The sequence below is a fragment of the Triturus cristatus genome, chromosome 7 (assembly GCF_964204655.1).
Source record: "Triturus cristatus chromosome 7, aTriCri1.1, whole genome shotgun sequence".
Taxonomy (NCBI): domain Eukaryota; kingdom Metazoa; phylum Chordata; class Amphibia; order Caudata; family Salamandridae; genus Triturus; species Triturus cristatus.
The window spans coordinates 377,754,801-377,772,517 of NC_140590.1; the positions used below are offsets into that span (position 1 = coordinate 377,754,801).

Here is a 17,717-nt window from a genome sequence, read left to right on the forward strand (position 1 = left end):
AGGTTTTTGCATTGGTAAACCAGATTATGGATCGCTCGGACGTCCCTTCCCCTCTGCTTGGGCTACTAGGATATGTTAGAGACACTCCGCCAACATCGCGCAAGCTACATGCGTTGCTTCTATTGTTTGCTAAGCGACAAGTGGCGATCCATTGGGGTAGACGGAGGGTGCCCACAGTGAAAGGCTGGCTGGCGGATGTAACGTATGGGTACACGCAACTGAACACGTTCTGGGAGTTGCTGCCGGCTGCATCCCGGCCTCGCGACATCTGGGATCCATTTGTGAGCTGGGCTCGGGAACATCAGAGCAGGGAATCGGAGGGTGATATTTTGAGTGAATGATCCCTAGGAGGTGGGTGGTGGTAGGGAAACGTCGCATACGGCAAGATGGCGCATTCTTTCATCATGCCACTGGGGCAATACCTGTAACACTGTACTAGCTTTGAATATTACCCATGTCTTCCTCCACAGTTGTTCTCTTTGGGCACTGAAGCCGTGTGATTTGGCCCCCTGGTCTCCTGTATCCAGTCTACTTGCTTGTAATCCCTATTTTGATATTGACATGATGACTATTGCAATATGTTCTTCTCTGTATGACACCTAGTAGCATACTGTATGTGGCGCTATTATAATGCTGACTGGCAGGTTTTTGTTGGTTGTATTTTTTGTTGTTGTTAACATTGCAAAAAATGCTGAATAAAAAATAAAAAAAAAAAGAGAAACAGCAACCAACAAGCAAAAACCGTAAATGGAGAAACACCAGCTTGCACCCAGAGCAGCGTCAATGCATCAAGAGAAACCATCGATCGTACACATGATCTCTCCTGTACTCAAGGACATCTCACCTGTTTGATCAGCACCCTCTTCTTTTCATCGTTTGAATCATCGCGGTTTTGGAGGTCGCGATCATACTGCGCCTTCAGGGCCTGCATGTTCACCTCCAGCCTCAGCTTCCCATCTTCAATGCCCTGCAGCTCATCCTCCAGTTCCTCCATCTGGGCTTTCATGTCTGTGACCTGCTGCTCCAAGGCTCGCTTGGCTCGCTCCAGCTCGTGGACCTGTCAATACAGAGGTACTTGACAATATTCCATTCACACTCCAGGAATAGAAACCTGGGTTTAATATCAGCCAGATTTGGTCTTTTGTAGGTTAGAATATACAGCTGCGTCCTGTGTTCTTAAATTACAGTAACGCTAAATAGAATAAAACGCCTAAGTGCTAAGTTCAAATGTTAGACCACACCAGAGAACCACTAAATGTAGTATTTTCAGTTTCAAAGTGAATGAGATCTTTCCACTGAATGCAGTTTGGTCCTGGAACCAAGAGCACCATTGTCCAGATCAGTCTGGACTATAGAGTCAGACACTCCGCCCAAACTTGAAATTATCACTTAAACAGCCTCAACCCCATCAACCCTCAGGATTCCTTCTTCCTTGTGGACAACTTCAATGAAAGCATTACCTAATAGATACATTTGGCACATGCCTGGTGTTGTAATCTAGACCCAAATAGCCTGACAAAGTATCAATGACGACTCCAAGTCAGGGGAGCAGTCGAGCCTAGTGCTTGGTTTTCACTTCACAAACCCTTGTGCTCCACAACATCGGTGTAATAGGTTCAATTGGAGTGAACCAATAACATTGTTAAACCAAAGCCTATTGCTGTGAAATGTGGCCATTGATACTATCGCGCCTTTAAAAAATCCAGCAGAAATCAAACTTACATTTTTGCCGACATCATCCTTGGAGCTCACTAAATCATCCATCTCAGCTCGCAACTGTTTGTTCTGCCTCTCCAGTTCATCTTTATGCTCCAGAGCCTGATCCAAGGTCCGGCTCAGGGACAGTGCTTTTGTCTCTTTTTCACGAGCTTCAGCTTCTGCACGATCTCTCTCTTCGGCATACCGCATGGATATATTTTTCTCCTCTGCCAGCATCTAGACATAAAAGGAGCGTTGCAGGATTGGTGGATGATATACGTCTTGAACAGAAGTGCCATCGGACTGGAGGTAAGAGATATTCTGAGGAAAGTTGACTCATGGCTCACCTGGTCAAATTTCTTTTGTTTCTTTTCCAAGTTGGACACAATCTGCCGCTGCTGGTCCAGGTCCACAGCAAGGTCATCCAGCTCTTGCTGCAGGCGGTTCTTGGTTTTCTCCAGTTTGTCGTTCACCTGGACCTTCTCCTGGAACCGCTGGGACATCAGCTCCAGATCCCGGCTTATCTTCTTTTTGCTCTCTTCAAGTGCTTCCACAAGCCCTCCATCGGATTCCATTTTCTTTTTGGACTCCATAATCTGTATGTGAATTAAAGGAACTTCAATTATAATCCACTTTAACCTCCATGGCACAGAAGAAAATAAATATGGGATATGGATCCTCTTAGTACACCATATTCATAATCATATTAATGTATATATTTAATCATGTATATTTATATTACCAAAATGGTCTCTTGTTTTGAAGACAGAGTCACAGGAACATCTCAGTCAAAATATGTGTGAACGAAAAGCTTGTGAGAGCAAACTGGGGTGAGACCCATAAACCAAAGAACTAAAATGTTCACAATGGACTAATCAATACCAAATACACTCACCAAAGCAAGGCTAGAAGTGTTTATACCTTGGAGCAGAAAAGAAAAGGAATACCTTTATTAGAAGTCCTATTAAAAAAATGGTCTATTTCATTTTCCAGCGGAATACTGAAATTAGAACTTCACAAGTAATAAAATATTGTGAAATAATTGTGCCAATTTATTGAATTTGAATAGAGTATGTGCGGAACAAATGACATGTGGAGTCATATGCTCTGAAATATAATTCCATATTGACTTACTTCACAACACTGTGTGAATCAGATTTTTGCTTGTGCTCAGATGGGAAAAACTAGGAGTGCTTAAACAGGCTAAAAGTTAGTATTGCATCCTATAGACAAAAGTAATATATGTTTATCTGTGTATATATTGACTGGAAAAAACGTATGGTTCAGGCTCAAAAGTGTGAAAACTCTCAAATGAGCCAGTAATGGAATGTGTGCACACAATGTACACCATACTTCACATCAAACGGCATGACTTTTTAAAAATGTGTAATTGGTAATCTGTTAATTTGCGCATACTGGGTGACGTGAGTTATGATGGGTGATTGACCACTACAAATAATAACTAATGAATTCAGTGTTTGTACGTGTATGAACCAGAACCAGAATTCATTTTCTAAACGTGTTTTTCAATGATTTTTTTTTTTAAACGTGTTTTTCAATGATTTTTTTTTTTTTTAAGGATACACTTTATTTTCAACTCCCCATTGCGATTTTTAAGATGGCTAGAAAGAAAAATAAGCCTCCACCATCAGCCAATCATATTTGATGAAAAAAAGTTCAAACGTAATTGATAGGATTTGCGATTTTCAGAATAGGAATTTTAAACAGCAGAGAAATATGGGGGGTGGGTGTCAATCCTTTACAGTTCACTCATCAACTTTTTTATACACTTAAATGTCCAAACTATTGAAAGGATTTGCATGAAACCAATTAATGCACCACTTTTGAGTGGGGTTCTACTGTCATTACAAGTTTGGCGTAAATCAGGTGTGCATTTTTTTGCTGCAAGTGTGAACAAAATTTCACATGGGAATTAAAAAGTGGAAGTCCCACACCTGTAACTTTTTTCTCCAGCGGAGAACTATAATGGGGCCTGGCCGAATAAAAGAACGAGAGGGGGGCGCGAGATATAGTCAGCATATTGCACAAGTTTTAGTTCATTGAGATAACCTTATTTATAACTGCTGAATTTCTATGGTTCTGTGTGTGTAAAATCTGAACCGAACGATAACGCCCCTGTAACCTTTGTTTTTTTCCATTGAATATATATGATATATATATATATATATATATATATATATATATATATATATATATATATATATATATATATATATATATTCACTGAAAAAACCATAGGTTTCACACATGTTATAGTTAGCGGAAATTTTACTGATAAAAAACCAGTGAAATTGCCCCGTTATAGTTAGTGCTGGCAACTATAACTCACGCGACCGCAATCCTCTGCTGATGCTAATACTGTATTTAGACACTTATTTGCCCATGTCTTCTTCCATACATTTTTAGCTATACATATATTACAAATATTTTTTTTTCATAAAGACACATATGTCATCAGCAGAAGATTGCGGTCGCGTGAGTTATAGTTGCCAGCACTAACTATAACGGGGCAATTTCACTGGTTTTTTATCAGTAAAATTTCCGCTAACTATAACATGTGTGAAACCTATGGTTTTTTCAGTGAATTTGCAAGGTTTTTTAAATGCTAATTCCTAACTATAACGTGTGTGAAACCTATGGTTTTTTCAGTGAATTTGTACGGTTTTTTAAATGCTAAGTTACTTTACGCCATTCGAGGCGTGCGCGCCCACTTAACGCAGTTCGTTCCGTGCACGGTTTTTATCAACTTTAATAAGCCCTGTACATTTGGTGGCCTTCGGCCACCAAAAGCACAGGGGGTGGGGTCAACGTGGATAGTGTTTTTTTTATTTCGATTTTATAATTTCATGTTGCCAAAATTTAGTTTTTTTTTCCTATTAATAAGCCCTGTACATTTGGTGGCCTACGGCCACCAAAAGCACAGGGGGTGGGGTAAGTGTGGATAGAGTTTTTTTTTTTTTTTTTTACCGTACGCTTACGGTAAGCGTACTCGGCGAAATTGCCGAAAAAAAAATAAAACCGTTTTTGCTCTTGGGGGATGTTTGGGGACTCCCTCAACATGACTATGTGGGAGGGAGTTGTCAAAACAGCCCCGTAACATGTTTTTGGCCATCTTGTTTGATAAACAACACTCAGTGCGAGAGACAAAATGGCGGCCGCCGCTTCCTGGTTTCGGCCGATTCGAATGTTTACTAAGATCTTAGAGCCAATCAGAATCGCGCTCGCGCACGCCACCGTACGCTTACGGTAAGCGTACGGTAAGCGTACCGTAAGCGGGCTCAGATATATATATTGATTTAAAGGCTATTTTCTCAGAATCTACTGAACAGATTTACACCAAACCTACAAAAGGCACTTCCTTGACCTAGGGACTACCTCTCTGCCAAATTTCTAGTAATTCTGTTCAGCCGTTCGGGCTGTAGCTCGTTCTAAAGGTCCTATGGAAAAATGCATGGGAAAAACGCGTTTTGGGACCCCCCTTTTATCTCAGCCCCCGCTTGACGAATCCCCCCGAGACTTTCAGGGTAGGAGCGGAGCGTAGCGCCCCACCTATTTTGAGAAATTCGCGAGGATTCATCGACCGGCGCCAAAGTTATTCAAAATAGAATGTTGAGGTTTTCCTATGGAAAAGGGGTCCTAACTATAACTACCTACTGGCGACCGCCAGTAGGTAATATATATATATATATATATATATGTATAATGTGTTCTGTGCTTGTGCATTAGCTAATTATCTGTTTAAGGGAAACCATTTGGTCTACAAAAAAATAAGTGCTGATCAAATTAACATTTACTGTAAAGTGTTCTGGTTCCTTTGTACCAAAACGCATCATGAAGATACGTCTGCGCGGTGTGAGAAGTCAATGATGATGCGACCTGTGCGAAGGATTTACACCTGCTTGATCTTTAGAGTCCTGGTGAGGGTCTTTGAGAAGCCACATGAACTGTTGGCATTTGAGGCACTTCATTGCACTATTTAATCCAGAATTCACATAGCACACCACTGTCTTGGAGGAGAGGTTCTTGTTATTTTTGCTTAGAAGCGTTTGCAGGTATTAACATTTACAAAATTCAAACAAACGAGTCTATTAAGAAGCTGCTGTACCTATCTTAGAAGCTTTGATAGTGAGTCATCTAAGGGTCGCCAATGAAGTTATCTATAAGGTTATAATGTGAGTATTTCCTTGGCACCAGTAAGGCTTACACCGATGGAATGAAAGGTTGCCAATAAATGGCTGGAAAACACAGGGAAATGTACTTTTTTTCAATGAAAAAGACTTGAAGGGGGTTAAGAGTTGCCTTTATATAACAGTAAAAACAATAAAACGGTGGAAGACCAGGTCTACGCCTGGTTGACACTATGCATTGATGGGGACTTCACCTGCTGCTGCAGGGCCTGGATCTGCCGGCTCAGCTGGTTCTTGGCCGACTCCTCTTCCTCCAGCTGCTCCGCCAGGTGGTTCTTCTCTTCTTCAACCTGCCGGACCCTGGCACTGAGATTCAGTTTCTGCTTCGTCTCCTCCTGGAGCAGCTCCTGCACCAAGAAAAACACCACCACAATTACTGTGGCTCTGGTCAAACCAATTCCATTGCAACCTCTGCTCTGAGCTCAAGGAGATCAGGACAGCACTCCTTTTTGTAACTGATACAGCCCAAGAGAAGAGGACTGCTTTTCGATTACCCTTCCCTTGTCTCAGCCTTAGTCCCTTCCTCTGGGCATTACATGGAAAATACATGTGACGTTTTCTGTACATCTTCTGCTGTGGGTCAGTGGGGTACGTAGTGTGACAGAATGAGACAAGAATGTCAGGAACACATCACATCATACCTCATTAGGTGTATTTGTGACAGGCATTTTTGGAATGTCCAGGAAAAAAAGGATTTCTTTTTCAGCAACAAAGCATTTTAGTTGCAAAATTACCAAATGTCATGGTAAAGCAAGATCAATGTAAGAGTTAAAAAGGGTCTGATTTTACTAGATGAAAAGGTTCTATTTTAGGAGCACACAATCATAGCCAGTACTGACACAACATCTCAGCTTCAAAAATGTAAATAAGAGAGAAATGAGAAATGGATGGAAATAACAACAATGAAGAGATATAGAGGGAGGAGGGAAGGTGAGAAAAAGAAAAGAAAAACAATGACCGTACAATAGAAAAGAGTAAAAAAAATATATAAATGAGTTGCAGAGCGTAGGAGAAAGTGAGGGAAGGAAAGAGAAAATTAAGTAAGAAATAAGGAACAAGAGAAAGGGTATGGTGACAGAACGAGAGGACTGAAAAGAAGGGGAGAGGACTGAAAGTAAATACATACAGAATCAAAGTATACAAAGACAGAAGAACGGGATAGGGTAGATGGAGTGTAGGATATGATGAGGGAGAGAGAATGGGTAGGATCAAAGAAGGAAAGAAGAAAGGCAGAAGGTAGGAGAAGACAGGACAAGAGAGTCAATGGAGGAAAAGCAAGTAAGAGCATGGAAGTAGTAAGGGAAGGAAAAGAAAAAAAGGCAACAAGGTAAACATGCAGGAGGGAAAGTAAATTATAGAAGGGAAGAAGGAAATGAGAGAATAAGCAATTAAGCAAAACCAGATGATACGGAGAGCTAAGTGTTGAGAACAAAACTGGATGGCATGGAGGCTGGAAGGAACTAAGGGAGTGAGGTATTAAAGAAGAAACGTTCATGAATCAAGGTAGAGATAAATCAACAATTGGAGTTAAAGGGATGAAAGATGGAAAAGGGATGGTGCTAGTAAGGAAGAAACAATAGAATACATTAAGGCAGGGATAGATCAGTGACCGGAAGGAAGTTAAATTCATAGTACAAAGGAAAGAAGAATGACAGACTTTAAGAGGAGGAGATCAAATAAATTATACTAAAGCTAGACCAATGATGGGAAGGAAGGAAAAGGAAGGTAAGAAAGGATAGCAGTAGTAAGAGAAAAAGATGGAAATAATTAAGATATGGATAGATCAATGATGGCATAGAATGGATAGGCATGGATCGAATGAAGGTAGGGATAGATTAACGGTAGGATGGAAGGGCATGAAAGAAAAAATGGTGGTAGCAAGGAAGAAGTGATTGAAGAAATTAAGGCAATGATAGATCAATGATGGGAGGGGAGTTAAATGGGTAGAAGAAGAAAAGAAGGAAGGAGGATAGCAGTAGGGAAGGAGCAACAAAAAGAATTAAGGTAGAGGTAAATCAATGATATGAGGCAAAGGAAAGGTATTGAAGAAATGAAAGAAGGATGGCAGTAGTAAGAAGCACGAGATGGAAGTAATTAAGGTAGTGACAGGTCAATAATGGGAAGTGTGAGAGAGGCTTGGAAAGAGAGAAGAAAGCTGCTGTTAGTAAGGAAGAAGACATGGAAGGAATTAAGGTAGGGATGGATGAATGATGGGGGGGAAAGACATGGAGGATAGATTGGGTGGGCGGAGGGAAGGAGACCCCAAAAAAGGGCGCCTCAGCTTACCTGAGCATCTTGTAGCTGGGACTGGAAGGTCGACAGGTCCTTGGACAGCTTGAGCGTCTTGGTTTCTGCAGATCCCAAAGTTCCTGATACACCTTCTAACTCAGTCTGTCAGAGGGTACAACAGAAGTACAATGTTATCAAACACAAAGAAGATGTTTTACTATTAGTCATTATTCTCAATTCCAGCCAGAGAATGCCTGGAATCAAGAATTGTTTTAAAATGTACTTGGTTAAACTTGCATGATGGAGGTGGACACACTTCTAAACAAAGAAAACCATGTTAGGAGCACTCTTTCTTGAGCCAAAATATCAGTCGCCAATGAACATTATGCAATCAAAGCAAAATAGCAAAATGAGTGGCCAAAACGACTGGTATTTGAAGGCTGTTTATTATTAACACACAGTATAACTGACGCATACACCAATCAACCAAAAATCTTTAGATCCATAGAAAGAACACCGTTGTTTTAATCAGATCATGGTATGCGAGGTCTTTTGCAAAAAGAAGACTAGGTTTGCGGACTTTTAATATATACAGTAATGCCTCTTCCCAGTTGAACACTTCTATAAGTGCAGTACTGAAAAAAAGACAAGGTAGTGTACGCCTACTCTTGCAGGACTGTCATATTTGGTGGCAGATCCTCATTTTGAGCAGCATTGTCGAAGAATTGCCTGGAACAGTGCGCAAGACTTCTGTGTCCTAACATAGGGCTTAAAGTGAACAGTCTCAGAATTCCAGATAGGGCCAGTGAAAGGGTTACCAGCCCAATCACAAATGATAAGGTCCATGGAAACACCATGAACTAGTAATGTTTCCCCTGGAAGTTATATGTAGCTGAAAGGCAAAACTCCAACAAGAATGAGGAATTACCAGGAAAAATAGATCCAAAATTCCAGATTTTATTGGCAATTTCTCATTGGTTTCCCAGGGTCCTACATGCAATCCCCAATAATTCTACACCCTAATAAGGAACGGTTGCTTAAGTGTAATCTTAGCTGTCATTTCGGTGAATCTTCTTTTATATCATACGCATTGAATATTCCAGCCCATGAACAGGACTCTTTAGAAAAAAAAATCACTTTCGACTTTCTGAAGAAAGGCCATAACTTTACATTTGAAAAATAAATTTAGCAGCCTATAAAAACAAGTTATATTGACCAATTGTGTGTATTTACTTTTATAAGTAAAACTTTATTAAACATATATAAATGTTAACAGACATCTAGGTGACATGGATAAAACCTCTTTCACAATTGTTTTTAGGTAAATGAAGGACAATGTATACATATAGGCTACATCTCAGCTTTAGGGGCTCATAGTCCTCCAGTATTCCATCACACGCTCTCAGTGGAAATTGCTCCCGTTTCTTTTTGTTATAATGGAGTTGCAGGATATTACAACAGATTTTTTTAAATCTTCCTTTATTCCTTCCATGGGATGATGAGTTACTTATGATTCTATGACGATTCACATGAAGGAGAACTAGGAATATAGGTAAGCAACCATTCATTATCCTTCAGCTCATCTCCATTGATAATCAAATGAAAAGAATGGTCATCTGTTCTTGTTTCTGAATCACAGCAGTAGTGTCTTGGAAAGTTATGAACAGTCCTCCAAATGGCTGCTTTACAAATATCCACATTGGGAATATTTCTCAGTAAAGCAGTAGTATCTGCTTTTTGAGGTGAACTTTTGGTTTATTAGTCAAAAATCTTTTCAGCTTTTTGGTAACATAATAAGATGCAAGAGAATATCTATCAGTAGACAGACTTTTTGAAGTAACCAGTCCTGTGCTACGGAACCACAAATTATACATTATTTTTCTGATATCATTGTTTTTATCTAACAAATGTAATCACTTTCTAGATATCTAACATATGGCGAAATCTATCTGACCCAGAAATGGGAGTCTGAAATAAAGTAGGCAAAGCAATAGTTTGATTTATGAGGAAATCTGGCATTGCTTTAGGAAGAAACTTTGGCTGCATCCTCATGACGACTTTGTTCTTATGGAACACTCTGTAGGGTTTATGGGAGCACAATACCAGAATTTAACAAACTCTGTGAGCAGATATAGCTACATTAAAAAAAACAAAAAACTTTCAATGAAAGATGCTGAAAAAAGGTTTTGTGAACTGGCTCAAAAGGAGAGCCCATAGTCCATGAAAGACAATATTCAATGCCGGCGGAGGAGAAAATCCTGTTATGGGGGCGAGTGGGTGAAACTTTCTGAATACCTTCAGAAGTTCTTCATAACTGGGATTTTGAAAAAAGAGGTTTGTGAAGGACATTTTCTAAAGGCAGTAATAGGTGTCAAATGGACTTTAATTGAAGTGAACTGCACAAACATGTCCTAGCCAAATAAAGAAGATATGGTAATGGGTCCCTCTTCTACCCAAGGAGTGTCCTGTAGATGGCAAGCCTTGCAATGGGAACTGGTTACTAGTGTATGAAAAATTATGTTTCGAGTTGCTCACACAAAGTGATAAGATGTGCAGGTATGGAGATAAATGGGAAGAGAGCTCCAGACTTCGGCAATGGGGTAAGCATTGGACCTACCACTAACTCTTGCATATTTAATTTTGAAAATATGTAGGAAAAAAGATAATGAAGAGCAAAGATGACTGTTCAGCTGATAATGCATAAACAGGATCTGGATGTAAACAGAACCAGACTATTAGAATGGCGGATAGCAAAGGCAAATCTACTTAAAAAGAGGGTGTTTCTTAATGGAGGGATCACAGAGAGTGGAGAAGTGACAATGTTTCTTCAGCTCCTATATAAGGTGGGCTGCTGCACTTAGGATAACCTGGAAATACACGAGGTACTTAGGTGAGCCTAAAAAAACAAGAATTACAATAATCAAGTTGGAACAGACAGACAGCTTGAGGAACCAGTTACTTACATTGGGTAACATTTTATCTGGTAGAGACTAACTAGCTGCAGACTCTTTACCTTTGAATATCTCCAGGCATCAGACTGGGTTCAGAAGATTTTCACGCAGTACACCTGCACAGCAGTAGACGTCTTTGTTCGGTTCCGTTTCAGCAGTGTCCACACCTGAAGTGATGTGTGCTGTACCTATATAAGCGCCACCTCGGCACGCTGACGGCAGTTACTTTCGTGGCGGGGATGATGGGAGGGTCAGTAAGAAATCAATCTGCAGCTAGATAGGGTCTCTAACAGATAAAATGTTACTGAAGGTAAGTAACTTGTTCATCTGATAAGAGACTGCAAGCCACATAGTCCTTACCTTCGAATACACACCCAAGCAATACCTCCCTGGAGATGGGACTGCACATCTAATTAAATCACAAATTCCTGCACAACCAAATGGACAAAGTGCCCGTCAGGACGTACTGGACTGTCCAGGCAGTACTGTATGGTGAACATGTGTAGCGAGGCCAACGTTGCTGCCTGACAGATATCTAGGACCAGAATGCTGTGTGCTAATGCAGTAGTAGCAGCCTTGACTCTGGTGGAGTGAGCTCGCAAGCAATCAGGGGGTTGTTTCTTGGCCAATGCACAGCAGATTTGAATGCAGAGGTCCTTTCCAGCACTGCCTTCCCTTTCTTTGCTCATGCATAGGCCACGAAAATGTTATCGCTCACCCGGAATTCTTTCGTGCGGTCAAGGCAGAAACAACACCTCTATTTTGGGGTCCTATGGTGGAGTCTCTCCTCTTTGGAGGGGCAAGGTGGAGCAAAGAAGGTAAGCAGGGTGATGTTCTGGCTCACATGGAAGGGAGTCACAAGCTTCAGTAGGAAGGAGGCACGTGTCCGGAGAACCAGCTTGTCCGGATAGAAGATGGTATAAGGATGGTGCGCAGGAAGTGCTTGTAATTCGCTGAACCTCCTGATCGATGCTATGGCCACTAAAAGGTCAGTCTTAAAGGTCAAGAACCTAAGAGGGCAATTATGCTCGACTGGTGCACACATGAGAAAGGTGAGGACCAGGTTGAGGTCCCACTGAGGCATGATGAATGGCGTAGGGGAACATTTGTTGCAGGCCTTTAAGGAACCTAGCCACAACAGGTGACTTAAAGAGAGACGGTTGGTCTGGAAACAGGAATGCCGAGATGGCAGAGAGATAACCTTTAACTATGCCCAGAGCAGAGCCCTGTTGGGCCAAAGACAATGCAAACAATAGATACTGTCTTGCTGGAAGGATGCATGGCTGCCAGAATAACAGTACAGACTTAAGCAGGAAGGTCGAAAGCTGACAACTGTCGCCGCTGAATCTCCACGCATGAAGGAAGAGGGTGTGCAGGTTCAGGTGCAGAATCCTCCCTTGCAGCTGCGACAGAAGATCCTCTTGAAGAAGCAACCTGACTGTAGGACCGATAGTCATGCTCAGCAGCTCGGGATACCAGACTCTCTCTGCCCGATCTGGAGCCATAAGTATGACTTGGGCCTGGTCGTTCCTGATCTTCTTGGGATTACGGACAGGACTGGTATTGGTTGAAAGGCATACAAGAGGCCAGAGCGCCACTCGGCATGAAACAACAGCCGCCTTGGAAATTCCAGTGCTCAAAAATGCTGACATTGTATGTCCTCTGAGGTGGGGACCAGATCTAATGAAGGCTTTCCTCATTGCTGAAAGAGACGTTTCACCACCTCCGGATGGAGACACTATCTGTAATCCAGTCGAAAAGTAACTGTGGGTAGCTTAGGTCGGATCAGCGCTATCTGGCACGGAAAGGAAAGAACTTAAGTCAGCGCGCCAAGGTGGCACATATAAAGGTACCGCACACGTCACTTCCGGGGCAGAGGACGTCGGCGTGGCACTGAATGAAGCCATCTACAAGTGTGCAGGGGGTACTGCTCGAAAGTCTTCCGGATCTATTCTGAAGCCTGGGGATATTTGAAGGTAAGGAATCTGTGGCTAGAAGTCTCTCCCAGATAAACTGTCTTATAAAACTGTAAAGGAAGATGTAGGAGGATTTTGTTTAGGACTTTCAGCACAAAGAAACGAGTGAAGACAAGTTTGGAAGTGTGATCCTGAAAGAATATGTTGTGTATCCTCAGCGTAAGAGCAAATGGTCAACCCAAATGATCAACTCAGACAAGCTGAGCAACATAAAGACTGCAAATGGTAGAGTTAAGGGAAGAGCCATGGAGAACGCCACATGTGAGATCTCAAATTAGATTGAAATGGAGTAAGTGTAACTGTCTGAGCATGGTCTTAGAGAAAAACAGAGTAAGAGTCCAGTGCAGAATCACTCACTCCCACCTCAGTTAAACGAGTCACCAGGGTGGAATGGGCGTGTCAAAGGCAGAAGACAGATGAGCAGATAGATATTATTTACTGCTATTGCTTTATTTGGTTATTTACAGTCCTGGGTTAATTAATTTTTTCCGTCTCCACAACTTCTATCAGTTGCCTGCTTTGTGCATTCACTACCATTGTGATGAAAAAAATATTGTTTAACATCGCACCCAAGCTTCTCTCAGAAATGGGATCACAAAACCAGACACCTTTGAATGATCCAACTAACAAGCGGAAGTTAGATGTGGGAACTCAACCAAAAAAACACCTCTGTACACCACTTTACCACCAAAGCATTGTCATCCACTGAATGTGAAAATTAAATCCATTCAGCTCGCCAGACAGCATACACAGACCCCCTAACCCTGCATCCTTTCAAAGATTTAGAGACTAACAGGCACAAGGGCTGCCAATACCTTACAAGAAAAGCACTCACCTGCAACTTTTGTGCCTTTTCAGCCAGGTCACCTTTAAAGCGCTCACTCTCCATGAAGCGAACCTGCAGCTCGGACAGCTGGGCTTCCAACTTTTTGCGGCGTTGTTCTGAATCCAGTTTTGATCCCTGCAGGGATTTCACCTCCTTCAGTAGATCAGCATTCTCACTTTCCAGGCTCTGCTTTACTTTTTCCAGGTTTGTTTTAAACTAGGGGCGAGAAAGAGAAATTAAAAAGGCATAAATGTGCAAGGACTAAGGACTGACACAAAGTGGTTACTGTATGTCATCTATGATGAAGTAGTATGAGGCAGTGAAGTGTTGGTGCTCTGATGCTTTTACTTGACCTGACCAGGATTCATCTTTTACATCTTCCAATAAACAATCTAGGTCCAATGATCATCTTCAGCCTCACTACAATACCATCCAGCTCCCTTGTGAGAGAAGAGAAATTCACTATTTCCATCACTCAGGAGTTTTGTAATCCAAACAAATTTGCAGTAGTTGAGCGGGTTGTGGCATCAAACAGAACTGTAAATATAATGATGGGAATTAACCTCATTCCTGAGACTTACCACAGCATGAAAATGAACTACACATTGAATAGTAGAAGATCTCGTCTTTAACTATCCTCTCTTAAGTGTAAAGATTCCAGCCTAGCAACTCTTAGGACGTTGGCCTTTTTTCTGGTTGCTGCTATTAGTCTGTTGACATGGTTTACAACTGACTTAAGCAATATCAGGATTAGTATCCAATTAAATTTAAAACTATTTTCTGCATTATAAAACCACCCCCAAGACCAGAGCTGGAGGAGGGACGTATTTTAATAAAATGTGAAGCCCCAGATAGTAAAGCTCCCTAAGGATCATCAAACTGCTCTAATGTGAATGGTTGCAGGTCACAAGGATAAAGACTCATCTCTGGACTCAGGTAAAGTCTCTTGCTGGTCTGACTAGCCATCTATAGAAGAGTGACAGTGTTTCTAGGAGCCTGGATAGGATTGTTGATGATCACAGGAGTGGTAATAGCCTGATACCTTTCCAGTGCACTGCTAGGAGAACGGCTTCTAAAATGAGTCAAATAGTTAGCACTGAAGGAGGAAGAGGAAGTCGGTGACTTCAGGAGCAGGTTTCTTGTTTTTTTGGAGAAGAAAAATACTGTGCTGTTAACGTCTGGGGAGCAGTACTATCTATTAGATTACAAATGATGGAGATCTGACCGCCCTGTCCTCCTTTCTTCACTTCACTCTAGGTCGGATGGGGCATGGGAGGGGTCCTCTCCACATCCTGAGTCAACCGATGAAGGGTCTGCCACTACAACTCTTCACACAAGGCTGGGATCTACTGCACCCAAACCGTGGAAATCCTCCATCACAATTTACTTGTACAACTGAATCTTCTATAAGGGGCAGGGTGTGAGAATGCTAGTGCATCAGTGGGCACTGTGGCCAGGCACATCTTCGACAGAGAAGCCGCTCACTGAGATGGTACTTACCCTACGCGACTGCTCCAGCTGCTCGGCGAGCTCCTCCAGGGCATTGGTGTGACGCTGACGAATCTCCACGATCTGCGCCTCATGTGACTTGGCTTCCTCCTCAATTGTCTTCTTCAGCTCAGTCACTTCATGCTCACGTTTGGTCCTGAACAAGGGAGAAGAAATCAATAATTCATCATTAGGAGCAGAGTTCCCAGCTGTCAACACTAGTAACTTGGCACTCTTCACTCTGGTATGCTTCCTGCTGAATTTTACCATTCCCATTATTCCATAATTCAAAATCATCCAGTTAAATATTGTAAGCATTTAATGCCTTGTTGGCTCGTAATTCGCTGCACTCTGGGAATGTTTTGCTTTTGAATCATAGAGTATAATGCTAAAGCAAACAGTGATGTAGCCGTGACCACTAGTAGTTTGCATTAGAAAGAACATACCATGACATATGGTAGCCCATACGTACATAAACGCGTAAAGATGTAAAACGTCTAGTTTCCAACTCCCATTCCTATTGTGCAAACTACCTCAAAGTCTCGTTTTCCCACCATTTACTGCTCGCATTCGTTTTGTTGTTGCTTTTTTTAAAATTAAATATGTGCATGATAAGGAAGTTTTGGGCTGGCCCACCTACCTTTCTGAAGTTGCGAGAGAAACACATTATTAAACTGACATAGTTCAACAGTTTTACCCCGCAAATTTGCAGGATACAATGCTTAAGATTTCAACTTCCTGTGAGTCTTTTCTTGCATCGAGGAAGAGACTCTAAATTTAACTTTGCAAGCAAAATAGTAAACATGTTTGTTAACTTGTAGGTCACAATCCTAAATTTATCAAACTACACAATTGCTGGAATTAAATAATGATTGGGTTTAAGGTGTAATAAAAGCGATTTTATAATATTTCCACAGACAATCCCAGCTTGTTGTAAACGACCCACTGATACTTGTTCAAGATTTCCTTTTTGTGGAACATGGGTCGGATAATGTTACTTAGCAGTAATTCAGGCTCTCTATCGCAAGTCTCTTTATTAAATTCATAAACACAAAAAATCTACATCAATGTTCAGTATCCTGAAATACTTTCTGAATGAACAAAAAAGAGCACTCATTCTAATTAGAAAAAATGTATGTGTATGTATATGGTATTTGTATAGCGTGAATCTTGGCAAAAGGCAGGGGAGAGTTGTGCAGGCTCAAAGACCAGGACAATGTCACTAGGTGATTGCAGGGAAAGCTGGGTTCTGATTCGGGGAAGGTGTAACTCGTGTAATTCTGAGCAGGGTAATCATGCTGTATTCCCCCCAAAATCCAGTGAGATTACGCAGAATTAGGTGAGAAAAGTAATTTGATGATGAAGCATGCCACTAAGCATAGTGGGTGAGGTGTCTATCCCAAAACCTATTCCAGAAGTCTAACCCAGTTGCCTAAAGGAGTTTGTTATTGTGCTAGGAAGGACGCAACTAGGTTACCTACCCTCTCGCTCTCTTCTTGTGTTTAAAGCTTTAGGAGAAGCTGGCACTGGTAGCCAGGGTGAGAATCAGAGTTTTGGCAAAATTAAGAGGTTACACTGGGTCATTGTGAGAAGCAGCACTTGGAGGCTGTGAACAGTGTGAATAGCTGGCTTTAGTATGAAGATTTCATACTTGGCACACAGGTTCACAGAAGAGTTTGTTTGTTTCAAGTGCTACTAAGGAAGCTTACAAGAACTGACTTTCACCATGATGTACGCAGCAAGTAGGCCACAGCTATAAAGGTGATTTAACATTACCATTTAAAACTTTTAATGTTGAGACATTTACTTTCTCATTAAGATCTGTCGTTTTCAATTACTGCTGTGCTTACACTCAAAATGTGAGCAAACCCACCAGGCTCCATCTCAAAGGTTATACCGCTCGAAACCCACCTGAGCTCCTGCTGAGTGGCAGTGGAATCCAGCGTATCCTCAAGTTCGGTCTTCAAGGCCTCCAGCTCCTCGCCCAGGTCGCGCCGCTGCTTCTCTGCCTTTCCCCGAGCAGCCTTCTCAGACTCCAAGTCTTCCTGAAGCTCAGCCATCTGGGCCTGTAACTCCCGTAGTGACTTCAGCAGTGCATTCTTCTGAGAGACTTCGCTGTCCAGCCTGGAATTAAAAAAGGAAACAGTAGTTGAGAAGCAAGGAGCGACAGGAAATCGGTTCCACTCCGAAGCTGATGGGGACAGAAATAGAACATGGTTGCCCCTGCACCTGATGGGCATGTCTGAATCACTCTTGAACAGTAAGCATTTTGTTGACTATCAGTATATATCCTCTCAAACAGGATAGGAGGTACTGGCACTTATTAACTATCTACTACCTG

At 41.7% G+C, this 17,717-nt stretch overlaps 1 protein-coding gene across 5 annotated transcripts in view; it reads right to left on the minus strand.

Annotated features, from left to right (window-relative positions):
* Positions 1–17,717, minus strand: part of LOC146809721 (uncharacterized) — a 614,997-nt gene that overhangs the window by 92,095 nt on the left and 505,185 nt on the right. For all 5 annotated transcript variants that reach the window (XM_085616561.1, XM_085616559.1, XM_085616558.1 and 2 more), the window contains 8 exons: positions 17,288–17,500; positions 15,389–15,533; positions 13,898–14,104; positions 8,193–8,297; positions 6,101–6,253; positions 2,046–2,294; positions 1,723–1,935; positions 845–1,057 (listed from right to left, as the gene is read on the minus strand). In XM_085616561.1, coding sequence (XP_085472687.1) covers positions 845–1,057; positions 1,723–1,935; positions 2,046–2,294; positions 6,101–6,253; positions 8,193–8,297; positions 13,898–14,104; positions 15,389–15,533; positions 17,288–17,500 — 1,498 coding nt within the window. The remainder of the gene's footprint in view (positions 1–844; positions 1,058–1,722; positions 1,936–2,045; positions 2,295–6,100; positions 6,254–8,192; positions 8,298–13,897; positions 14,105–15,388; positions 15,534–17,287; positions 17,501–17,717) is intronic.